Genomic DNA, 23,987 nt, shown 5'->3' on the forward strand with positions numbered 1-23,987 from the left:
AGAACTTGTTCCTTATCTAAGGATTAAAAGAATTTGACCAACTGCAGAGAGAGAATGAGAGGGGGAGCATGCAGAAAGAGAGACAAAGCAGCTGCTAGATGAGTTCAGTAGAGTAAATGTGTAACTGAGGTCAGAAATTGGCAACATGGCTTCAACCTAGGTCATTTCTGTGCACCATTTAGTGATGAAAGATGAGGAGTCCTCCAGGGCTGTTCTTTTTGAGCAAACACAGGAAAGTGGAGATTGAAAGTGTAAAGCAGGCATCGCTGATGCCTGCAGTTGGCAAGGTTGGGATCTTTCCAGAGTCAAGACCTGTTAAGGGCCCATCAAAACCCAATGCTGCCATTTTGCTTTTGCTTCAAATATGGCTCACACCAAGTGAGAAGACGCACCTGAATCTCCTGTCACAATAGAGTTCAGGGATGCTTTCTATCCAGGTAGGGCCTTCATAGAATGCTCTGGCCTGGCTCACAATTAACGCTAAGCCAAGCCAAGGCTATTTGTCAGTGAGTGAGCTTGTTGCTATTCGTGGGGAAAAATCACAACTGATTCACTCCTCCTTTGGTGGTGGTGCTACTGCATAAACCTGGGCTTGTGGTTTCTCTCTCTGGAGAGAAAATCGTAATTGGTAACCAAGGTTTGTCCTCAAGGTCCTGCTAATCGAGTACAGTCGTACCTTGGATCCCGAATGCCTGAAACTCAGAAATCTTGGCTCCTGAATGCTGCAAACCTAAAAGTGATTGTTCTGGTTTGCGAACGTTCTTTTGGAACCCGAATGTCCGAGGGGGCTTCCATGGCTTCTGACTGGCTGCAGGAGCTTCCTGCAGCCAATGAGAAGCCACAATTTGGTTTTCGAACATTTTGGAAATCAAACTGACTTCTGGAAATGATTCCGTTTGACTTCCAACGTACGACTGTACTATGAAACACCAGCCACTGCCTGGCATAAAGCACCCAGATATTCCAATCTCCCTCATGTAATCTCAGTGACTGCTCTTTGAGATAGAAGATGCATTCTTGATCCTATTTATAATCTAAATCCTGGTACAGAATGTGTCTTCAAAGCATCCTGTAGCAGCCGCCTAGTTGCCTTGTCGACATTTGCAAAGAACAAGCAAATCTCCTTGCACATGACTGAAGAGTCCACACGTGGCTCTGTGGGTCTAGCACCACTTATAAATGCTAGCTTTTAATGAGGTAAAGTTTGAAGGTCATTTTAGTCTGTGGCCAGATGGGCGGGGTACAAATAATAAATAATAATAATAATAATAATAATAATAATAATTATTATTATTATTATTATTATTATTATTATTATTATTATTATTATCTGTGGTTTCTGCCAATGTAAAGACAAGGAAGTTACTCAGTTTCCACTCAGTGATTTATTATGATCTATTTCTCCTTAACAGGTGAAAAATTGACCTTGATGTTTAACCAAGGTGAAGACATACGTTTGTGAGACAGTATATATTGGCCCATCGCCAGATATAATCTTCTTTAAAATATTATACAGTGGTGCCTCGCAAGACGAAATTAATCCGTTCCACGAGTCTCTTCGTCTAGCGGTTTTTTCGTCTTGCGAAGCAAGCCCATTGACGGCTTAGCGGATTAGCGCTATTAGCGGCTTTTAGCGGCTTAGCAGATAAGCAGATAAGCGGCTTAGAAAAAGGGGGGGAGGGAAAAAACCCGCAGGAACTCGCAAGACATTTTCGTCTTGCAAAGCAAGCCCATAGGAAATTCGTTTTGCGAAGCACCTCCAAAACGGAAAACCCTTTCGTCTAGCGGGTTTTCCGTCTTGCGAGGCATTCGTCTTGCGGGGCACCACTGTATTGGCTTCAAATCTAATCATGCCCAGTTGTCCAGGTCTGTATAAATGGTGGCCCACGAAGCCCAAAGCAGCCAACTCAACGTGTAAAATATGCTTGACAGTCACCCTAGCTGCTTGGTTAGATGGATGACTAGGGACGATGCAGCAATGATAGTTGATTCCCATTAAGACGAGTGGGATTTACTTCCAAGGAAATATACTTCGGACTCAGCTGCCATCCTTGTCCTGCTGTCTGATGTCTTTTGAGTTCTAGAATTCCATTGGTTTGGAGGAAAATGTTTCATTCTCCTCTTCATCGTAAAAATATCCATCGTTTCTAATGTAGCTGTGAGTGTCACTGCAGACCTTGAACCGTTAAGGATGCCAAGGGTGTTGGAGCTTTGCCCAAGAACATCAGTCTTGAAGGCTGGATCCTAGCCTCGAGAACCAGCTGTGGCTTAGCTCCCACTGAGGTGCTTAATCTGTATCTGGGTTGTATCATTTCAGACTGCAGGTGGGATCTCATGTGATGAAATCCTGCCTCATTGTTTAAAAAATTTCCATACATATAAAACTTAGCATGTCAGGGAGAAGGCTGTGATTCACAGTATACCTAGTGGTCCAGGCTAGCATAATTTGTGACTCACTAGATGGATCACAATTTCATATTTTATGTAAGAAAGCAAGAGGGGGAGATGTTTTATTGTCTAGCCTACAGGGCCTTTGCAATTTCCAATACAAAATCAACTTGAAAACAACCAAAAATATATATAAATTCTGTGTACACCCAACATTTCACTTGGAAAAAAATAAAACAAAGTGATATTAAGGGAAATGTTTCCTGCATGGAAACAGCTGTTCAGAAGAGAGGGTTTTTGGCAGGTGTCAATTCAAACAGCCTCAGAGACAGAAAAACTGAACCTAAATAAAATTACCCTTTCCGAACAACTATGAAAGGTTCACCTCTACTCTTACTCTTTATATATATATATATATATATATATATATATATATATATATATATTAAAATTTTTAAACATAAATGCAGAAATAAAAACAATGAAACATATATCATAACATATTTTCTTAACTTCATTGGACTCCCTCACGTCTCCCGCTCCCACTTGCATCATTGTCAATTCTAACCCGCAATTTATCATCTTGTTTACATTCTTATATCCCATTCATTTAAAATATAATCTAATAATCCTCCCAAAGGTTTATGTTTTTTCCTCAACACCTCTACTCTTATTCACTTGGCTTCCATCCTTAGAACTGGTTCTGCCTCTGTTCTGTCACTTCGGCCTGAAGGCTGGGAGTAAATGATTCAGATTTCTCCACCTATACGCAGAACATGGCGCCGATGCTTTGGTGTGGGCATGGCAAAAACGCAGGCTGCGGGAACAGCTGCAAACACCGAGTTAAGCATTTGTGCCTGAACAACTCCCAGCTCCCTCTTCCGGATGAGCTCTCCCCCCACCCCCCCAACAAGGCAGCAAAATGCCATGCAATTTGTCACAGCACTGAAAGTTGTGTCATTCTCCTCCGCTTGCCAATTTTGCTAATACATTTGGTTTGGCCAGCTGGCAAGCAGAGAGTTTCATAGTATGCATTTTCATGTAAGCATCCAGGCCTTTCTGCACCTAGACTCACTTTATTCATGCCTGCACAGAGTCAGAACCAGTCGCAATAGTGGGAACTGGCAGTGGGGGAATCAAATTCTTAGGTGCCTGCATCAAATTTGGGTAATCAGGCACATTATTTCTCTCTAGGGAGGGGGGCGGAATACATGAATTGTTTTGACTTTTTAAAAAATTTATCATCTTATGGCTGCAATCCTGTACACCAGAGGTGGGAGATATAGGGCCAGACCCAAATCAGCCCTCCAGGCCATTCTGCCTGGTTCTTGGGATTCTCTCCTGGCTATATCTCCTCCTGGACCACATTTCTCACCTTCTTCCACACCCTCCTTGAGTAGTTTACTCATCTGAAATGTGCCCTTTGTGGGATGTAAACACAGGAGCAGTCAATGACAACATTCCTCGAGTGTACATGTTAGAACATGGGGAGGGATGTCTGTCTAGCAAGTAGGTAAACTTCCTGGGGACGGACTTCCTCCGCATGTGACCAGAGGTGGGTGTGGCCTCACCTGTGCAGGTAAATGATAAAAGCACAGGGCAGGCAGCCATCTCTCTCTCTCTCATCTTCATCTTCTGAAGGAGCAACATGCCCTCTTGGCTCTCCGCCAAGAGAGGACAGTACTATCTTCCTATAAGATAGATTCTGAGTGTATTTTACCCTTTTTAAGCTGTCTGCCTTCTGGGATCATATTGTGAACAGAACGTGAGTAAACTCTTTTATAAAGACTGTGTCGTGTCTTGTATTTTAAGAGGGAACAAAAGGGGAAATTACCAGAGTAATTATTATAGAGGTTCTAGAGAACCTGTGCAGACGTTACCGTTGCGAACTTAAAGGGGAATGTCTATAAACTCTGCTGATATTTTGGGAACTTCTTAGCACAAGTTGGATAAGGATATAATTAGTCAATATATCCTCTCCTGCACCCCTGAACATTCCCACACCCTTGAGCTCTGATAACTTTGGTCGATGGCCTGGATGGGAAAAAAAAAGAGAGAAGGGTTTTGTGACTGTGTGAAGAAACTAGCATTCTGTAGAAAGGCACACTTTTCATTCATTGCTCTGCCTGCTTTTTGCACTGAGGTCCAGCTCCGAGGGCCTTCTGGTGGTTCCCTCCCTGCAAGAAGTGAAGCTACAGGGGACCAGGCAGAGGGCTTTCTCGGTGGTGGCGCCCTCCCATCAGATGTCAAGGTAATAAACAACTATCTGACTTTTAGAAGACATCTGAAGGCAGCCCTGTTTAGGGAAGTTTTTAATGTTTGAGGTTTTATTGCACCAGTCAAACCCTATAGATAGAACAACCTTCCCGGCAAACATGGGCATAGGCAGGAATTTTGTTGTTGGGCTTTGGGGGGGAGAGAGATCACAGATAACCCCCCCAAAAAAAGGACATTACAGGGGGGCAGGTTTCTGCTGGGTGGGCCGGAACTCAGTTGAGTATTTTCAATGCTTTTAAATACTTTTTGTGGATTGGGAGGGGGGCATCAGCTTCCCCCTGTGGCTACGCCCATGCTGGCAAAGGACGCCTGCTGATGCACATGGGCAGTGGCGTAGCGTGGGGGTGCAGGGGGGCCGGACGCACCGGGCACAACATCTGGGGGGGGTGTGCGCTCACACTCGAGTGCTAAAATCCATGGGTTAGGGGGCGCAAATTACTTGCCTTGCCCCAGGTGCTGACAACCCACGCTACACCACTGCACATGGGATCTGTGGAGGTGAATTCTCCCTCCTGTCCCATCATCATCTCAAAAGATAACTGCTGCTTTGCTCTTATATTTCATTGTGTGTGACTTAAGGCACGTGGGGGGGGTCCATAGAGATCCTGCTTAGCCCCTCTCCAAGGCAACCATGGGATGTCCTTCTCCAGTCCACAGGCAGCATGCAGGGAATCTCTGCTTGCTCACCTGTGGAGCAGATAAATTCTACTCATGATCCTAGAAATTAGGGTAGATTTAGAAATGGGGCCCAAGTCTACCTGTTACAGAAACCATGTCCCCACTATGTAGCGTCACTGTAGCTAGGCTTGGTCTACCTCTAAATGTAATGGGTAAAGGGACCCCTGATCGTTAGGGCCAGTCGCAAACGACTCTGGGGTTGTGGCGCTCATCTTGCTTTATTGGCCAAGGGAGCTGAGGTTTGTCCACAGACAGCTTCCAGGTCATGTGGCCAGCATGACTAAGCCGCTTCTGGCGAACCAGAGCATTACACGGAAACACCGTTTACCTTCCCGCCAGAGTGGTACCTATTTATCTACTTGCACTATGACATGCTTTCGAACTGCTAGGTGGGCAGGAGCTGGGACCAAGCAACAGGAGCTCACCCCATCATGGGGATTTGAACCGCCGACCTTCTGATTGGCAAGCCCTAGGCTCTGTGGTTTAGACCACAGCAGAAGAATAACATGACAGACTCCTGAGACAGGCAGATGGCAGACATGATAATTGCCTGCCGGCAGAAGATGACCTCTCTGGAGATTTCCAATCTATATGTTTTTGGGTTTGTTTTTTTAAAGGATTCTTTAAGTAGAAAAGCATATCAGAAAGAAAAAAAACTATTTTGGCTGTGTCCTCTGGTGTCAAATTTCAGCAGTGCCCTGCCTCTCGCACTCCACTGTAAATCAAAGTTGTGCCCCGGTGGCACACACACACACACGCTCCCAGGCAACTGAATCAATTGTGCTCCCCTAAATCTGCCTCTGTCCTAGTTTTACTGCTCGTTTTTTGTTTTTTTTAATGAGGAAAATTAATTTAAAAAACCAAATGAAAACAGTGACATTCTCCACCTGCATCTAGAAATGGTAACTTCACCCACCTGGGAAGAATGGCAGATGAAGGTGATGGACTATATGGAATTGGCAGAAATGACTGGCAGAATCCGAGACCAGGGAGAAGAGTCGGCGGAAGAAGATTGGAAGAAATTTAAAGACTACTTGCAGAAATATTGTAAAATTAATGAATGTTAGAATGGTGTTGGAATGAAATTAAGTGGTTTTTAGCAGTAATGCTATTAAGGAGTATGTGAAAACGGTTTGTAAACAGTTGAGAAAGTAAAGTTATAATATATTAAGATGAAGGATTAAGATAAAAACAAAGAGGGAAAGGATTTGCTGAATTAACCAACTGAATTGGATTACAAAAAAAGGGAGGTGTGAGGAGGTCAGGGAAATAAGGGAATGAAGGATAAACATGGAAAGATGGATCTATTTTTAATTGTTTTTGTTTTTCTCTATGTTTTTGTATTTTTTCTTTTTGTTTGCTTTTTGTTTATTCTTTTTATGCCTGTAACCTTTTTTTGAAACTTCAATAAATATCTTTAAAAAAAAACCAAACAGAAATGGTAACTTCATTCTTTCACTGTTGAAATTTACCACTTCGTTCTCTCCCTCTCTCTGAGAGATGGGCAAAGAAGCACACTCTTAAGCTGCTCAGGAGCACTTTCACCTATTGACAGTACTGTATTGCAAAGTTAAACCCTGGCAGCAAAGCTGATCTTTCCAGGGCAAATGGGCATGGAATAATCCCTGGTTCCCTATGCGCTCGCTCTCTCTCTCTCTCTCTCTCTCTCTCTCTCTCTCTCTCTCACTCTCACTCTCACTCTCACTCTCACTCGTCTGCATAATTTGGCCGGCCCCCGCCCCTCTTGCTCCGCGAGGACAAAGGCAGAGTCGGCGAGCTTGCGCGCAAAGTCCCACGCCCCTCCCCTCTCTCCTTTGCCGAGGGGCGTCCTTCGCCTCTACGTGGGAGGAGTAGGGGGCGGCAGAGGCAGCAGGTGCTGGGCGGGACAGGGAGAGCTGCTCCCCCCCCCCGGCCGAAGCCGGCCGGCTGCCCCCGCCCTGCGCAACGGAGGCTGCTGCTGCTGCCGCCGCCGGAGCGCAGCTGGGGCGCCTGGCCATGGAGAGCCGCACCTGGCGCGCCGCGCAGCCCCGACCTGCCGCCTCCTGCCTCGCCCGCGCAGCCCGCCGCCCCCGCCGCCCCTCTCGACCAGGCACCTTTTAGCCGCTGGGCGTCCCTCTCCCGCAGCAGCCAAGCGAAGGAGGGCTCCGCTCATTCCTGCCATGCCTGCGCTTTAGGCTGCCGCTCCGGGGCATGCGGCTCTCTGCCACCCTGGCAGCGCGCTCCGCTTCCCTCTCCAAAACAGGAGCCAGGCGCCCGGGCTGCTCCGTCGCTAGGGGTGGTTGGCGGGAGAGGATGCCGTCCGGCAGCCTGGCGGGGCTGTGGCTTTGGCTGCTCTTCCAAGCGCAGCTCCAGGTAGCTTCTCCCAGAACAGCTGTGCGAAAGCCGCCTCTCTCTTTCTCTCTTGCAAACTGCAGTAAAGCCAGTATTCGGTGATCTCCGCGGCAGGACCACCCCAAATAATGCTGATGGCGTTAAGAAGGACTTTGCAATACAGAGAGTCCATAAATAAATTCTGCTCCTTGTAACTTTTCCCCATTTGCCTATATTTCTTAAATCTTTGTATATATCCATCCAGAAGGGTGGGGTATAAATAATAGCATTATTGTTATTGTTGTTATTATTATTATTATTATTGTCACCCCCTCGCTTTTCCAGGGTGCACCAGTGACATGTGCAGGTCAAGCAGCTGCTGGGAGCCCAGATCTCCTTTCCTCTTTGCACTCTGAGTTGTTGGAGTTCACAGACAACAGTGGTAAGTGAGTAGAGTAGATTCTATATTGTATTAACCCTTCTGATTGGTTATATTAGCCTGTAAGGGAGTTGGCTGGTGTCTAATGGAAATGCTCTCTGTGTATGCTCAGGAGCTCTTCTGAAATAGGTCAATGAGTTTCCATGTATTTAGGGAGACTTGCTTCCGAATAAGGGCGCATAGAATTGCAGTCACATGGTGAAATCCTGTGCATGCCTCCCATGAAGTAAGCTCCATTGAGTTCAATGGGACCTTTCTCTAGGTGGATGTGCATAGGGTTTTATTTGGAGTGGTTGATTGAGGTTCTGCCCATATTAATAGGATTGATAACTCATGCACCTGGGATCACAAAGTGTTTTGAAATAGGTGTTGCTAATGTTTAGATTCTGTGGCTGTTCTAGCCTACATGTCCAATGCAGGTCTATTGAGAAATAAGCCCCACTGAGCCCAATAGGGCTTTCTCCCAATTGCATCTTAATTCCAAAAACATACGACTGGGCTGTAAACAAAACCTGCTGCTTTTATAAATGAATAGTGAAAACTCTTTGATTAATATGTTGATATCTGGAATAGCAGAGATTGTGAAATATGAGCTATACTTGATGCATTGGCTTTGATCGGCGTTAACGGATTTCCACAGGCACATAAATGTATATGCTATTTTAGCGTGGCTTTCTTAAATTAAACTGATATATTTGTATCTGGCTTTCTTCCCGTCTGGAGTGGCTGTTGCCCTGCAACATAAGACCTAAGAATAATAACTTAATGGGTGAGGAAATCACATCCACACACATTCAAGCTAATGAGTAACTGTTCCCCTCAGTGAGGTCTTTTACTACATGGTGAGAGGAGCCCAGAAGGAAAGGTTTGCCCAATTGCTGAGTTGCTCCACTTAGAATTGAGCCTCATTAACAATCCAAATGGGACGCAGGTGGCGCTGTGGGTTAAAGCCTCAGCGCCTAGGACTTGCCGATCGAAAGGTCGGCGGTTCGAATCCCTGCGGCGGGGTGCGCTCCCGCTGCTCAGTCCCAGCGCCTGCCAACCTAGCAGTTCGAAAGCACCTCCGGGTGCAAGTAGATAAATAGGGACCGCTTACCAGCGGGAAGGTAAACGGCGTTTCCGTGTGCGGCTCTGGCTCTGGCCAGAGCAGCGATGTCACGCTGGCCACGTGACCCGGAAGTGTCTCCGGACAGCGCTGGCCCCTGGCCTCTTAAGTGAAATGGGCGCACAACCCCAGAGTCTGTCAAGACTGGCCCGTACCGGCAGGGGTACCTTTACCTTTACCTTTAACAATCCAAATATTGTGGGGTGCAGAATCTGTACCCTTTCCTCATGATTGTGACTGGTGGAAGTTCAGCCTTTGTTTTTATTAGGCTTACAAAACTTTCAGATGCAAAATGCCCTACTGGAACTACCCTGTTCTGTAACAGTGTCAGAAAGCAACATGATGAGTAAAGCATAATTGTTTTTAACTACTCACCTGGTTGCCATAGGTGATTAGGAAGGTCACCCAGGTGAGGGAGTGAGCAGGCTGTCTGAAGATGGGTGGAGTGTTTGTCCCTTCCTCTGAGAAGTTCCTCTGCTGGGAGACTCCCCCCCCCCCGTCCCCCCGCCGCCATGGAGGAGTCATGCAGGATCCCAGGAAAGGCACTGATTGCCTCTACCATTCTCTGGCAGCCTCGTGGATTTTCCATACTGGTTGATGCTCACGAAGCAAAGGTTGTTCCCTCCCATCCAGCAGAGACACCAAAAAGGACGAGCAACAGATGGAAAGAGCTGCCAGACTGGTGTCTTTCTGTTGCTAGACATCGAGCAAATGGGCCTCATGCCTGCCTAACGTGGAATCATAGAATTGGAAGGGACCCTGAGGGTCATCTAGTCCAATCCCCTGCAGAGCGGTAGTCTCGTAATCTGGTGAACTGGGTTCGCGTCTCCGCTCCTCCACATGCAGCTGCTGGGTGACCTTGGGCTAGTCACACTTCTCTGAAGTCTCTCGGCCCCACTCACCTCACAGAGTGTTTGTTGTGGGGGAGGAAGGGAAAGGAGAATGTTAGCCGCTTTGAGACTCCTTCGGGTAGTGATAAAGCGGGATATCAAATCCAAACTACTACTACTACTTCTTCTTCTTCTTCTTTTTGCCCAACATGGGGCTCGAACCCCCATGGCCCTGAGATTTAGAGTCTCATGCTCTACCAACTGAGCTATCTGGATCAGGGTGTTAATTGGGTACTTGGGCTTATTCACACGCACCATGCTTCTAATTATATTCATACAATGACAGCACAGCCCTTTGTCTATGTAAGTCCCACTGAGTTGAATGGGACTTACCCCCAGGTAACCATGCATAAATATACAGTGGTGCCTCGCAAGACGAAAAGAATCCGTTCCACGATTCTCATCGTCTAGCGGTTTTTTCGTCTTGCGAAGCAAGCCCATTGACGGCTTAGTGGATTAACGCTATTAGCGGCTTAGCGGCTTTTAGCGGCTTAGCGGATCAGCTGATAAGCGGCTTAGCGGCTTCGAAAAAGGGGGGGAAAGGAAAAAAAACCCGCAGGAACTCGCAAGCCCATAGGGAAATTCGTTTTGCGAAGCGCCTCCAAAATGGAAAACCCTTTTGTCTAGCGGGTTTTCCGTCTTGCGAGGCGTTCGTCTTGCGGGGCACCACTGTACAGTGGACATTCGGGTTGCGAACATGATCCTTGTGGGATGCATGTTCACAACCCGCAGCGTTCGCAACCCACAGCGGCACGTCTGCGCATGCGCGGGTTGCGATTTGGCGCTTCTGGACATGCACAAAGTGTGATTTAGCGCTTTTGTGCATGCGCGACCGCCGAAACCCGGAAGTCACCTGTTCCAGTACTTCTGGGTTTTGGCGGGTCCATAACCCGAAAAAACGCAACCTGATGCAGCTGTAACCCGAGGTATGACTGTAGCTGGTTGGCAGCAAAGGGGCTTTATCACCAGCCTACTAAGCTCAGAAGCTGGATGCATGAGGAGCAAACCCTCTTCTTGCAGTCTCAGCAATTGGCGAGGAGGCAGGGAGCCTGCCATCCAGCACACTGCCACCACCAAACACTGCGAGGGAGCAAGTCTTTTTTGAAAAATGTTGCAGGGCTGTGACTTTTGAGAGCCTATTTACAAGTCTGTTTTAAAAGAAGTTGTGCTCGTGGAGATAAGAAGGAAAACACCAGGGGGTGCTGAATAGTGAACATTAATAGCCTGAAACATTCAGTGAAGGTCTCCCTGGAATTCAAGTGGAACTTTCTCGTTAAGTTTATCAGGACTTTTATTTGAGATGTTCTCAAGATAGCATTTAAACAGCTTTGGGGAAACTGCTATCCTTTGTAGGTTGCAACTAGATGGATTAAACACATGGCTTCTGGCAAAGATGGAGCCGTCGTGTATATACTGTATTTTTTGCACCATAACACTCACTTTTTTCCTCCTAGAAAGTAAGGGGAAATGTCTCTGCGTGTTATGGAGCGAATGCCTATGGATGGCGGGGGGATCTGCTGCAGTTGTGAGCAGAGGATCCATGGTTCCCCTTCCTTCCCTTCTCCGTGGCTCGCTTTGAAACAGCAAAGCGGGAGAAGAGCTGCTGTGGGGAGGAGAGAGGGACAGAGAGCCTGCTGCTTTAAAGGAGCAAAGTGGGAGAGGAGAGGAGCCGCTTACACGAGTGTAAGTGGCTCCTGTCTGGTTGGCTCCTTTAAAGCAAGCAGGCTCTCTGTCCCTCTCTCCTCCCCACTCAGCTCGCTAAATAGCATTATTAGCAGCATCCTTCTCCACACACCCCATGCATGCTCCTTGTCCCTTGAGTGCTTTTCCTTCCCTCCCCACTTAAAACGTGGTCACAAAGCACGGATCCACATGGATCCTCAGGATTTTTGCACCGGGTCACCCCAAATTCACCATCAGATCACATAGCATGTCCATGGCTACATCTTGCACCAAAAAAATCACGCACCCACTGTTGCCTGGAGTCGCAGTGGTGCAAAAACGTGGTTACAAAGCATGGATCCACATGGATCCTCAGGATTTTTGCATTGGGCTACTTCAAACTCACTGTCAGATCACATGTCTGTGGCCACTGCATGAACCACAAAAATCATACATCCACTGTTTCGTTTAGAATAATTTTTTTCTTGTTTTCCTCCTCTAAAAACTACATGCGTGTTATGGTCTGGTGCGTGTTATAGAGCGAAAAATATGGTAATTCTCCCCTTCCCCTCTGTTGCATCTAGTAAGGATTATCTGGGCCCTAAACACAACAAGATTACTCACATCCTCACTGCTATTAGAATAAGTTATGTGTTTGCATCATCTACCCTTGAAATGCAGCGTAAATGCTAGGTCTATAATCGCTAGGAAAATGAATCTGCTTAAAAAAAATTGTGATAATGGATTAATGGATCCTGTTATGCAGGAATGCAAAAAGGCTATGTCCACAAAACTACCAATTTACTGCAGGGGTGGGACACTGGATCCAGCCCACAACGCCCTGGGCCAGTTTTGATAGGTCCACCCGTCAATCACTTGATGTCACAGTGAAATCAAACCACTGCAGGCAAAGGATGAGCAGCTGATTGTAAAGCACTCTGCATTCCCAATGAGCAGCTCTCTAGTGGAGCCCAACCCAGCAGCACCGTCAGGGCAGTCAGCAAGCCTCCTTGTTAAGAAACTGCCTTCCTATTGTTCCTTTGGAGCAACGTCCTTACCTGCCCATAGCGTGTGATGTCAGGTGTGGAGGCAGCTGGTCATGGTTTTTGGGGGGATGGCCTTAAGGGCCAAATTTGGACTCATGATGGATTTAATGAAACCCATTGATCAGAAGTTTTCCCACCCCTGATTTGAGGTCTCTCTGGCCCCTTCTGCACTCTACATTTAAATCAGCAACATACCAGCAGTCAAGTCTCACCTCAGAGAATCCTAACTGTAGTTTGTGGTGGGTGCTGAGAGTTTGTAAAGGTAAAGGGACCCCTGACCATTAGGTCCAGTCGCGGATGACTCTGGGGTTACAGCGCTCATCTCACTTTATTGGCCAAGGGAGCCGGCGTACAGCTTCCTAGCATGACTAAGCCGCTTCTGGCGAACCAGAGCAGTGCACGGAAACGCCGTTTACCTTCCCACTGGAGCGGTACCTATTTATCTACTTGCACTTTGACGTGCTTTCGAACTGCTAGGTTGGCAGGAGCAGGGACTGAGCAACGGGAGCTCACCCCATTGCAGGGATTCGAACCGCCAACCTTCTGATCGACAAGCCTTAGGCTCTGTGGTTTAACCCACAATGCCACCCACGTCCCTTCTGAGAGTTCTATTTCCTATTTCCTTTCATAGAGCTACCCAGAGCAATTTAACAACCAAGCCCTCCTCCCAGGGGACCTTTTCAGTAGCCAGGTTGCAACAGGAAATCTGTGGGTACAAATGCATGCAGACACTTGCATTTGCACCTGCCGCCATCCATGCTGCTGAAAGTTCTGACTCTATGCATTGATTGCTTACAGAATATGTTATTGTGACAGCATATGAAGTAGACCAAAATGGGGCTTATGTAAGTCATGGAGTTGCACACCATGAAAGGAGGAAGAGAGAAGCATCTGAGGGAGAAACTGACTCGCTGCACCTCCATTTCCATGGATTTGGCCATGACTTCCAGCTTGACCTGAAGACTTCAGATTTTCTCGTGGCACCTGGATTTACAATACAGACCCTGGGCAAGGGGAGAACCAAGTCAATACACACATACCCAGCAGAAGACTTTTGCTTTTATCAAGGTGTCTTGCGATTACACAAAAACTCATCTGTAGCACTTTCAACATGTGGAGGATTGGTGAGTAAAGATGCCAACAAGCTGAGGGGGGAAATTAAATGCAAAATGTTGTAGCTATTGTTACAATGAAATTCAGGATGGATGTGCAGGTAAAACATCTGTGGAAGCTTCAAAAGGAGGAGACTTTGTGTTGTTTTTTAAAATACGTTTTTATGCATGAAACATTTCACAAGAAGAATGTACCGGCAAACATACATTTTACTGCCACATGTACTGCATAGGTATGTGGTTGAGTGTGTGAGAAATACATAAAACAAGCATATCAGCATAAACAGTATATATCATAATATTGTGCATAATTTTGCGGAAGCTATAATTCCACCCACCCACCTCTGTTCATGGCAGTGGCGTAGCGTGGGTTGTCAGCACCCGGGGCAAGGCAAGTAATTTGCACCCCCTAACCCATGGATTTGCGCCCCCTAACCCGTGGATTTGCGCCCCCTAACCCTAACCCCAGATGTTGCGCCTGGTGCGGCCGGGCCCCCCTGCACCCCCCACACTACGCCACTGGTTCATGGGGAGCGTTTATTGTAAGAATGTCAGAGTGCAGCTCCCAGTGGGCGATATGTAGTGTCTCATCACAAACCTGGATTTGCATAATGAAGGAGAGCAAAAGTGAAGGCAGGTTTTAAAATGGCAGTGGCCGCAGAACTGGAGCAAGAAGGGAGAACCACTGAGAGGGTGAAAATTGGGATTATAAACAGTAGATTTTGAGTAGAGCGAGCAGGCGGTGACACTGAGGCGGGGATGTGGCAATTTAAAACAAGGTTTGAGAACAGTGAAAAGCTATTTCTTTTCGTTAAAACAGGTGCTTAAAAAAACACAGCTCCCCAGTAGCCTTCCATCCCTTCTTCACTCAAACCTCTGCTGTTGTTTAAAACTGCCATTTTCCTCTCAGTTTCTTTCCATCCCTGCTTCACTCATTCTGCCATTGTGAGCTGCACTCAGCCTGGTGTGTCACAAGTTGTGCAAATGTGGTATATGCATGCACATCAAAACAGGTAATCCAGGAAGCCATTATTGGTTGTATCTCCCTTTGTCTTCAGACAGTTTTAAACACAAGCTTGCTGCTCCATCATGTTGGAAGTGCCCCTTAGAGTAGGATATTGGCTAAGGATGGAACAACCCCCTCCTCCCATACACTGTTCTGGGGGTTCTCCAAATGCAGGGGGCGCATGGGGGAAAGCCCCATTTCTCAAGCAAAAGTCCTTGCATATGCCTTGTTGGGTGAATCCCACCCTGCGTGGGATGGAGATCTGTACATAAACACTGAAAGTTCAGTGAAGCTGGCATTAATTTTCTGCAGAGATGATTTCACTGAATATATTTTGCTGCTGAATAATTTGATGTTCATCAAGAGTGCCAGGGATGATGTTATCTTCTCTTGTTTGACCTAAAGGCGCATCCCCACCCAAAGGCAGTTTCTGTAACTTCATAAATCTGTTTTAGATGTTCAGGTTTTAGATAAAAACTTACTGAAGTGGTGCACTTAGTCAGATCCCATTACATGTCCTCTATCACATGTTCATGTGAATACACATGTGGAGAATTGATGTTGGTCAGAATTCTAAGTCAGGTGGACTGTTTACCTGACTCTGTATAAAGCAGTTCCTTATGGTTCATTCACACATGCAAATCATCAAAACGTGTGATAGTGTCATGTGGGAATCAGCCCTTGGTCCTATCTTAAAGGAGATAATTCATTTTGCAAAGCTTACATTAAAGCCTGCCGACATCATGTTGGGATGTGCAGTCTTGGAGGTAACCATCAAATAATTTGGTTGGGACGACTAAAGTATCTCCACATACTCATGGACAAAGTTTGTTTGTCAGCCACTGCTTCCCAGTCACTGGGAGCTTCAAAACAGTCAGCTGAAAACTACTCTTGCTTGAGTTGAGTGCATAACACTGAATTACTAAGAGGGATTTAGGGATGCACAAGCATCCCTTCGTTTACTTTGAAGGAGCTTCCTCAAAGGGATCCTTTGTGAACCTTTAACCGAGCAAATGCAAAACCCTTCCAGGTGACACTTGGCCTGCCCCTGTGCTTGACATCTTAAAACCCAGGCTGAAGGCGTTCCTATTTGTCCAGGCACTTGGATCCGGAACTGCATTGCGTTCAGAGTGTGGACCTGTAGATATTTCTCGCTGCTGTTTTACTATATTTCTATGTTTGATTTAGTGATCTTGTGCTGTTAACTGGCCTATGCTCAGGAATGGAGGAAGGAGAGGATATAAAAAATAAACTAATTAACTAGCTAAATAAATAAATCAGCCATGGTCAGTGGACCTCCTGCTTGTTGTCACTGCCACCTTCCCCCACCCCCCCCAGCCAAGCTATCCTCCCAACTTACCCAGAGTAGAAGGGGGCCCCATTGATGACTGAGGTTGTCTCAGCTCCCCTGCAGAGCTTCCTTTCCCACCAAAGAGTGCACTCAGGCTACACATCACAGCATCCCTGGTGGGAAGATGATGCTATTCCTGTCTATTTCAACCAGCCCAGTCCTCCTTCTGCGGTAACTGATATGAACAGCATCACTTTCCCTTAGGGATGATGTGACATGTAGTCTCCATGCTCTCCTCAGGGGGAAAATAAAGCTCTGCCCAAGAGCTGGATCCAGTTCTAATTTCTGCTGCACTCGCAGCCACTCCTGTCTCCTTCCTCCCTGAGGTAAGTTGGGAGCATCCTTGGATGGCAGAAGATGGGGAAGCAGTGGCTGCAGAAAGAGTGGAGGCCACTGGTTTTGTGGGTCAAGCAATCCTTGAGAAGGATACTGCTTGACCTCTGCCATCTTATGGGTAGACCTCTGGACACCCCTTAAGATTCAGCTGCTGTAACAGCAGAGTCAAGATCCTGGTGGATGCAAGCAATTTTTTCCCCTCAAAATGTTTTGTGAACAAGTCACAGTGAGCTGCTGTTGGTTCTGGGCCAGACTGTAAAAGACTCTGCACAAGGAGCATGCAATGGAGTCAGCAAAGTTTGTCTTCTTTCCTGCCATTCCTGCCACTAGGTTGATGAGCTTCTCCTAGTCTGAGTAATAGGACTGTTTGGCGGTAGCTAACCTTTGATGACGCGGGTGGGTTAAACCACAGAACCTAGGGCTTGCCGATCAGAAGGTTGGCAGTTCGAATCCCCACGACGGGGTGAGCTCCCGTTGCTCGGTCCCTGCTCCTGCCAACCTAGCAGTTCGAAAGCACGTCAAAGTGCAAGTAGATAAACAGGTACCGCTCTGGCGGGAAGGTAAACAGCGTTTCCGTGCGCTGCTCTGGTTCGCCAGAGGCAGCTTAGTCATGCTGGCCACATGGCCCGGAAGCCAATAAAGCGAGATGAGCGCCGCAACCCCAGAGTCGTCCACGACTGGACCTAATGGTCAGGGGTCCCTTTACCTTAACCTTTGATGGCACAGCCATATGTGCAAGTCATCGCTTGATATTTGAGTCAACACATTTTGCACACCACCTAAAAATATAGGTAGCTGTGCAGGGGCATAAGAGAAAAAAAATGAACAGCAGCACTAGGGTAACACTTTCCAAAAATTACCTAGTATTAAGCAAGTTTTCAAATTGCAAATTGCACAGAGAAAAGAAAAGAAAATGTTGCATTGAGAAGTTGGGAAATTAATTGTTAGCAATGAAGGCTGTTCTCTTTTAGAAATTATTTGGATCTTCTCTAACACTGAGCAAAACACACACTTCCTTGATGTATTCAGCACTTAGCATTTAGACCTCTAAGAAGCAGTAATTATATACTGTTGTGTAGTTTATTATGCTCACGAAGCACTCCATTGGCCTGGTGGCTATGGCATCCGCCTTTATGCCCAACTCCCCAAACTATAACCTATCTTTTTTTATCTTGCATATCTGGGTTAATTTGCTTCCAACAGTCATCCATGATTTTCTCTCATCTTGCTGTGAGTAAGGATGAGCTGAACCCTTTGGTTCCACTCTGAAAAGCTTTGACGAAACCAGTAGTAAATTTGTTCCATTTCACTCAAACTTACCTTTGCCCCACTCTTTCTGGGCACAGGTCTGTGCTGGTTTTTTTCACCCCAGAACTTTCCCCACAAAGAGCATTGGCAGGTTTATTGTAATAACGTGCAGATTTATAAGAGTATATATTTAAAGTAGATGAGCAAATTAAGTTAATTTAGATATGCAGAAAATATTTTTAAAAATAAATTTAAGGTACTGCAGAAAGAGGAGCAAGGAAGTCAAGTTTTGAAATGTTAAAATGATGGTAAAGTTATTGAAATGTATAAAACTGAAAATCATAAATAAAAAAAATATAAGAACTTTCCCCACAAAAACCTGCTTTTTGAAGCTGAAGTGCAACAAACGGCAAGTCGAGTTTTCTGCAAATTGCCATTTGCTCCAATTCAGCAGTAAAGAGCAGGTTTCGGCAGGGAAGGCTTTGGGGAGGGGGGGAGAGAAAGAGAGAGCACAAATGCACAAAGCTTTAAAGCATTGAGTGTGCCTAGAAAGTGTGGATAAGACCTTGTCTGCAGCTACTCATCTGCTGTGTCATTTCCAGAACCACTGGGCATATAGGAAGCCCTGTGCCCATTCTCAAAATTGTTCCCGATGAAGTATGGGTTTCAGGCCCAAACACCAGTTGGGTGTTCCTGATTTAGTTCTCTGCCCCTCCCCCATATGAAACTTTCTACTTTTACCCTGATTTCCTCCATGCTACCATGCTCTGGGAAGTTTTTTAAAAAAACGCTAGAAAGTACGGCACTCCTTTGTGCTGTGTTTTGTAAGTTGATATGACAACACAATAACACATAGGAGGTGTTCCTTCAGAGGTAGCCTTTGGAGACCCAGAGATCTACTACATGCTTGACCCAGAGGGCAAATGAGCCCTTGGCCTTATAGTAGGAAATATAAAATCATAGCGGTGGGAAAGACTATTAGCTCACCCAGCCTCTGGCTTTGCCAAATTAAAATTGTTCCCTTTGGTAGGGTTTCTAGTGCTGTGACGAATTCCATTTTAGAATCTCTGTATGAATTGGTTGCTACAATTTCCCTGGTAAAGGTAAAGGGACCCCCTGACCATTAAGTCCAGTCGCGAACGACTCTGGGGTTGCAGCGCTCATCTCGCTTTACTGGCCGAGGGAGCCAGTGTTTGTCTGCAGACAGCTTCCGGGTCATGTGGCCAGCATGACTAAGCCACTTCTGGCGAACCAGAGCAGCACACGGAAACGCCGTTTACCTTCCCGCCAGAGTGGTATCTATTTATCTGCTTGCACTTTGACATACTTTCGAACTGCTAGGTTGGCAGGAGCTGGGACCGAGCAACGGGAGCTCACCCTGTTGCGGGGATTCGAACCACCAACCTTCCAATCGGCAAGCCCTAGGCTCAGTGGTTTAGACCACAGCACCACCCATGTAAACAATTCCCATAGTTAGCCCTAAAACTGGGGGGTGAATATTTGCACAACAGGGGAAGAGGGAGGTCTGTATTAGTCTGTGGGTACTCCAGGTGTCCTGCAACATTATGTTTACTCCAGGCTAATGTCCCCACTTAACTAAGATTTGAGAATCGATCCCAGAGGCTGTTTCTAGTTTCTGGTTTACACACACACACACACAAAAAAAAACTCCAGCATTGCCAAGCACAGTTAGCATCAGTGTATATGTAATGTTAAGATTTAATTAAATTATTATTAAAATTCTGAAGGAAATTTGGAAGAGAGGGGAGAGGATGGATTTGATCCGGAGAAAGGAATGTGCATCTCCCTAGAATGATTTTTTGGTTTTCAGATCCTGATTGTTAAGTTTACAAAGGACCTCTGTTGTCTAAAAAACCTGCTGTACAAATTAAGATTTGTTTAGGAGCTTAGTGTGGGAAAGGAAAATATCTAAAAGGAAGGAGTATCTTCTGAAGGACAATCTGAAGCCACTGTTCTCTCTTTTAATTGTGTTTTGTCTTTCTAGTCTGGCTTGATAAGGACGCAGGAAGCTGATTACTTGCTGAAACCACTACCTCCAAATATTGCACTTAAACACAACTTCTCTGCTCCTCACGGTCACCGCCCTCATGTACTGTATAAGAGATCTACTGAGCCTCAGCTGGCATTTGATAATGAGGTAACTGTGAATGATGAGAGGCAAAGGGAAGTGGATACTCACAATCATGTTTTTCAAGAGACCCACCATCATCGCAATTCTGAGCGGCGGCAAAAACGGCACTTTTGTGGGAGGCGCAAGAAATGTATGTAAGGACACAGTTTCCCCCACCTGAGTTAATTCCACTGTCTGTATAGCTGTTGTTAAGATTGTTCATTTGCAGTTCAGTTGTTCCCTTCCAGTAAACAAATACCTTTGCAAGGAAGAGGTAGGAAGTGCGGTTATGTGAACACTTTGGACCCAGGCGTTGGATGTTGGTTTTGCATGGCTGCCTCAATCAACTTTGACATCAAGCAGTCAGCTCTGATCACTCCTGTAGTCCCAGCCTGTTGCCATGTTTTGGTTTCACTTCTGACTTTTTTTGTTCCTAAAGTCAGCACACAGAAGACTGGTACTGAGCTTTACCATGGTGTTTGTTCCCTAACTGTGTGAGCGGTGATTTGGATGAACATATCACTGTGTTCTTTGTTCTGTCCTTCAACTTTTAGTAAGGTCTTTCAAAACGGTTACATTTAGTTAGGTGCAAATCAAAATATTTGCCAGTATCTTCTTAAACTTCTTTGGCACAATTCAGCCAATGTAAAGTATGCCTTAGGTCTCATTGTTTTTGATTCTTTAAGGTAAGCTGCTTAGAGATTTGTATTATATTAAGCAGTATATTTTTTAATAAATAAATTTATTTAAACAGGAGAGACGTAGGTGTGCTTAATGGACCAGTTTGAAATCAATAGGACTTAAAAAGTAAATGTTTTTGTACAATTTTCAAAGTTAGGGGCTGTGAAGTAGTGCACAGCAGCCTCTGGCAACATTGCCTAAGCTAACAGGTTTGGTACTAACACTGGAGTCGGATGAAAAGAACCTTTCGCCCTCTAACTGTTGCTGAACTACAAGCATGGCCAATGGTCAGAGATGATGGAAGCTGTAGTTCTACAACATCTGGAGAGCCAAAGGTTCCCTGCACCTGAGTGGAGCAGTGTGGTTCCTGTCTCCATCATCTATTTCTCCAGGGACACCTGTATATGGCAAATCAAACAGGCATGATTAATAATGTTCTGTACAGTGTACATGAAACACTAGATGGGAAAGAAAGGGATGGAGCAGAATGTTAAGAAACTTAGTGGTGTTAAGTTGCTTTAAAATATCAGTAAACACTGCCCTCTGGAAATGTATTAAGTTCTTGCCACACGTACTTGACCCTTCCCAGGGCTGTGGGTCTCTGAGATCTCAGTACAAGGCTTTCATTGCTACAGGAGATCCATTAACTGGTAGGTAGCTATGGTGTGGCCATCAGGACGATGCTAGACTTCCTTTGGTCTCCACCAGCATGGCCAATAGTTTTGGGATATTGTAGCCCATCTAAAGTACCACAACTTAGCTACCCCTGCTTTAACTGGAGACACCAAGGTGTCCTGCCTTATAAATGGATGCCATGCTCTGCTATAATTCTTTCCCAGTACAGCCATACCTCGGGTTGAAGTTACTTCAGGTTGAGCGCTTTTGGGTTGTGCTCCGCGGTGACCCGGAAGTAACGGAACACATTACTTCCGGGTTTCGCCGCTTGTGCATGCACAGACAGTCAAAATGATGTCACACGCATGCATGGAAGCGGCGAATCGTGACCTGCACACACGCAGACGCGCAGAAATGGGTTGCGTTCACTTCAGGATGTGAACGGGGCTCCGGAACAGATCCCGTTCGTATCCAGAGGTACCACTGTACATGGAAGTTACTTTTGGGGAGCCTAGTATAATCCTGTTCACGTGTTTAGCTCTTTGATTTGACGTTACACTGTGAAAAACACAGCTTTAGTTTTACTTGGACATCTCCTGTCTTGCTTCTTGCAGATATGCCCCAGCCTCCAAATGGAGACACTTACATCCTGCCAGATGAATATAGATATCTACTGCGAAGCAAGCGATCTCTTATGAAGGCTCACAAGAGCAAAGAGCTGAATGTTGAGACCTTGGTGGTGGTTGACAAAAAGATGATGCAAAACCATGGCCATGACAATATTACTACGTACGTCCTGACTATACTCAATATGGTATGATATTTTCTTGAGACACGTTGGGTGATGAATACAGATTCAAAATTACCGTATTTTTCGCTCTATAAGACGCACCAGACCACAAGACGCACCTAGTTTTTGGAGGAGGAAAACAAGAAAAAAAAAATTCTGAATGTCAGAAGCCAGAACAGCAAGAGGGATCGCTGCACAGTGAAAGCAGCAATCCCTCTTGCTGTTCTGGCTTCTGGGATAGCTGCGCAGCCTGCATTCGCTCCATAAGACGCACACACATTTCCCCTTACTTTTTGGGAGGGAAAAAGTGAGTCTTATAGAGCAAAAAATACAGTAATATTGTCACTTTATAAGCATGTTTAGCCACTAGTGTGTACTCTCCTCACCCCTCCAGATACTTTCTGGAGTGAGACTGAGAGTATTCCCACCCCTCTCCCTGGCCCTTACAGCTGCTTCAAACACATGTTGCGGGGAAATGACCTCACTATGTTTCAAGCCACTAAAGTGTATATAGCCTTAATGCTTTGTGGCATGTCTGATTTAGTTAATCTTTAGTTTTCCTGAGAGTGGAGCGATGAGATCTGTGCAACATGGAAGTAAAAGTTAATGAACCACAAATGTTGCCCTTGTTGCACATTGTTTTGTGCCCTGCAACCCTGAAATCACGTACCGATTTTGCAGGAGGGAGGTTACTTTGAGGCATGTTGTATTGGTTTCTTTCTCCTTTGAAGTATGGGTATGATCTGGCAAAAATTGAGCACGTTTCAGACTCATTGATTCCAGCGAAAGTGCTGAGCATGTCTTTTGGGGCCAGCACAATTATAGAAGCAAGCTTAAGCACAGTGGCGTAGCGTGGGTTGTCAGCACCCGGGACAAGGCAGGTAATTTGCGCCCCCTAACCCGTGGATTTGCACACCCTAACCCTAACCCCCAGATGTTGCGCCCGGTGCGGCCGGCCCCCCCTGCACCCCCCACGCTACGCCACTGCTTAAGCAGCTACATGGGCTGCCAAACTTCTAGGGGACCACCTCCCTTGGCTGTGTAAATGTCTTGGAGAAAGAGCCACAGCCTCTAGTAGTTGGAGGAGGCTCATCAGCTAGGCTGACAGACAATCCATGCATCCAGGGAACAAGATCAAGAGCTTTCTGATCGCTATCAGGGTGTGGGCATCCAGGATGTAGACATAGTTGTAAAAAGGAGGAAGTAAAGAAGTGGCAGACATTATAAATGAAAACAAGAAAATAATGGCCCCAGGCCACCCTTGACCATTAATGTGCCTTTTTGTTCTGTTGCTCAGGGAGCAATCTTGTGCATAACTCCCCCTTTGAAATCAGTAGGGTTTAAGTACCTGACTTTGGTTAAATTTAAGGTTAAGGGATCCCTGACTGTTAGGTCCAGTTGCAGACGACTCTGGTGTTGCGGTGCTGATCTCGCTTTATTGGCCAAGGGAGCCGGCGTACAGCTTCCGGATCATGTGGCCAGCATGACTAAGCCACTTCTGGCAAACCAGAGCAGCTCACGGAAACGCCGTTTACCTTCTTGCCGGAGCCGTACCTATTTATCTACTTGCACTTTGACGTGCTTTCGAACCGCTAGGTTGGCAGGAGCAGGGACTGAGCAATGGGAGCTTAACCCGTCACAGGGATTCGAACCGCCGACCTTCTGATCGGCAAGCCCTAGGCTCTGTGGTTTAACTCACAGTGCCACCCGCGTCCCTTGGTTAAATTACACTGCATTAAAAAAAAAACCAAAAGAATTGCAACAATCTGTTGTTACGTGTAACAACAACAAAAAGAAAGAGTCCTATGGCATATTAAACGTAAACATATTGTGGCATAAACATTGATAGGCCAGATGCATAAGCAAAGTTACAAGAGAAAAGAGAATATATATATATATATATATATATATATATATATATA

The 23,987-nt window shown here is 45.9% G+C and overlaps 1 protein-coding gene across 1 annotated transcript in view; it reads left to right on the forward strand.

The window, feature by feature from the left end:
- Positions 1-7,308: 7,308 nt before the first annotated feature.
- The window catches only part of ADAMTS16 (ADAM metallopeptidase with thrombospondin type 1 motif 16), an 84,272-nt gene continuing 67,593 nt past the window's right edge, over positions 7,309-23,987 (forward strand). The window contains exons 1-5 of the mRNA XM_079983933.1: positions 7,309-7,695; positions 7,999-8,095; positions 13,594-13,919; positions 19,854-20,130; positions 21,890-22,089. Of these exons, the coding sequence (XP_079840059.1) occupies positions 7,534-7,695; positions 7,999-8,095; positions 13,594-13,919; positions 19,854-20,130; positions 21,890-22,089 (1,062 nt within the window). The 5' untranslated portion in view covers positions 7,309-7,533. The remainder of the gene's footprint in view (positions 7,696-7,998; positions 8,096-13,593; positions 13,920-19,853; positions 20,131-21,889; positions 22,090-23,987) is intronic.

Source organism: Podarcis cretensis (genome assembly GCF_951804945.1).
Source record: "Podarcis cretensis genome assembly, chromosome: 7".
NCBI lineage: Eukaryota > Metazoa > Chordata > Lepidosauria > Squamata > Lacertidae > Podarcis > Podarcis cretensis.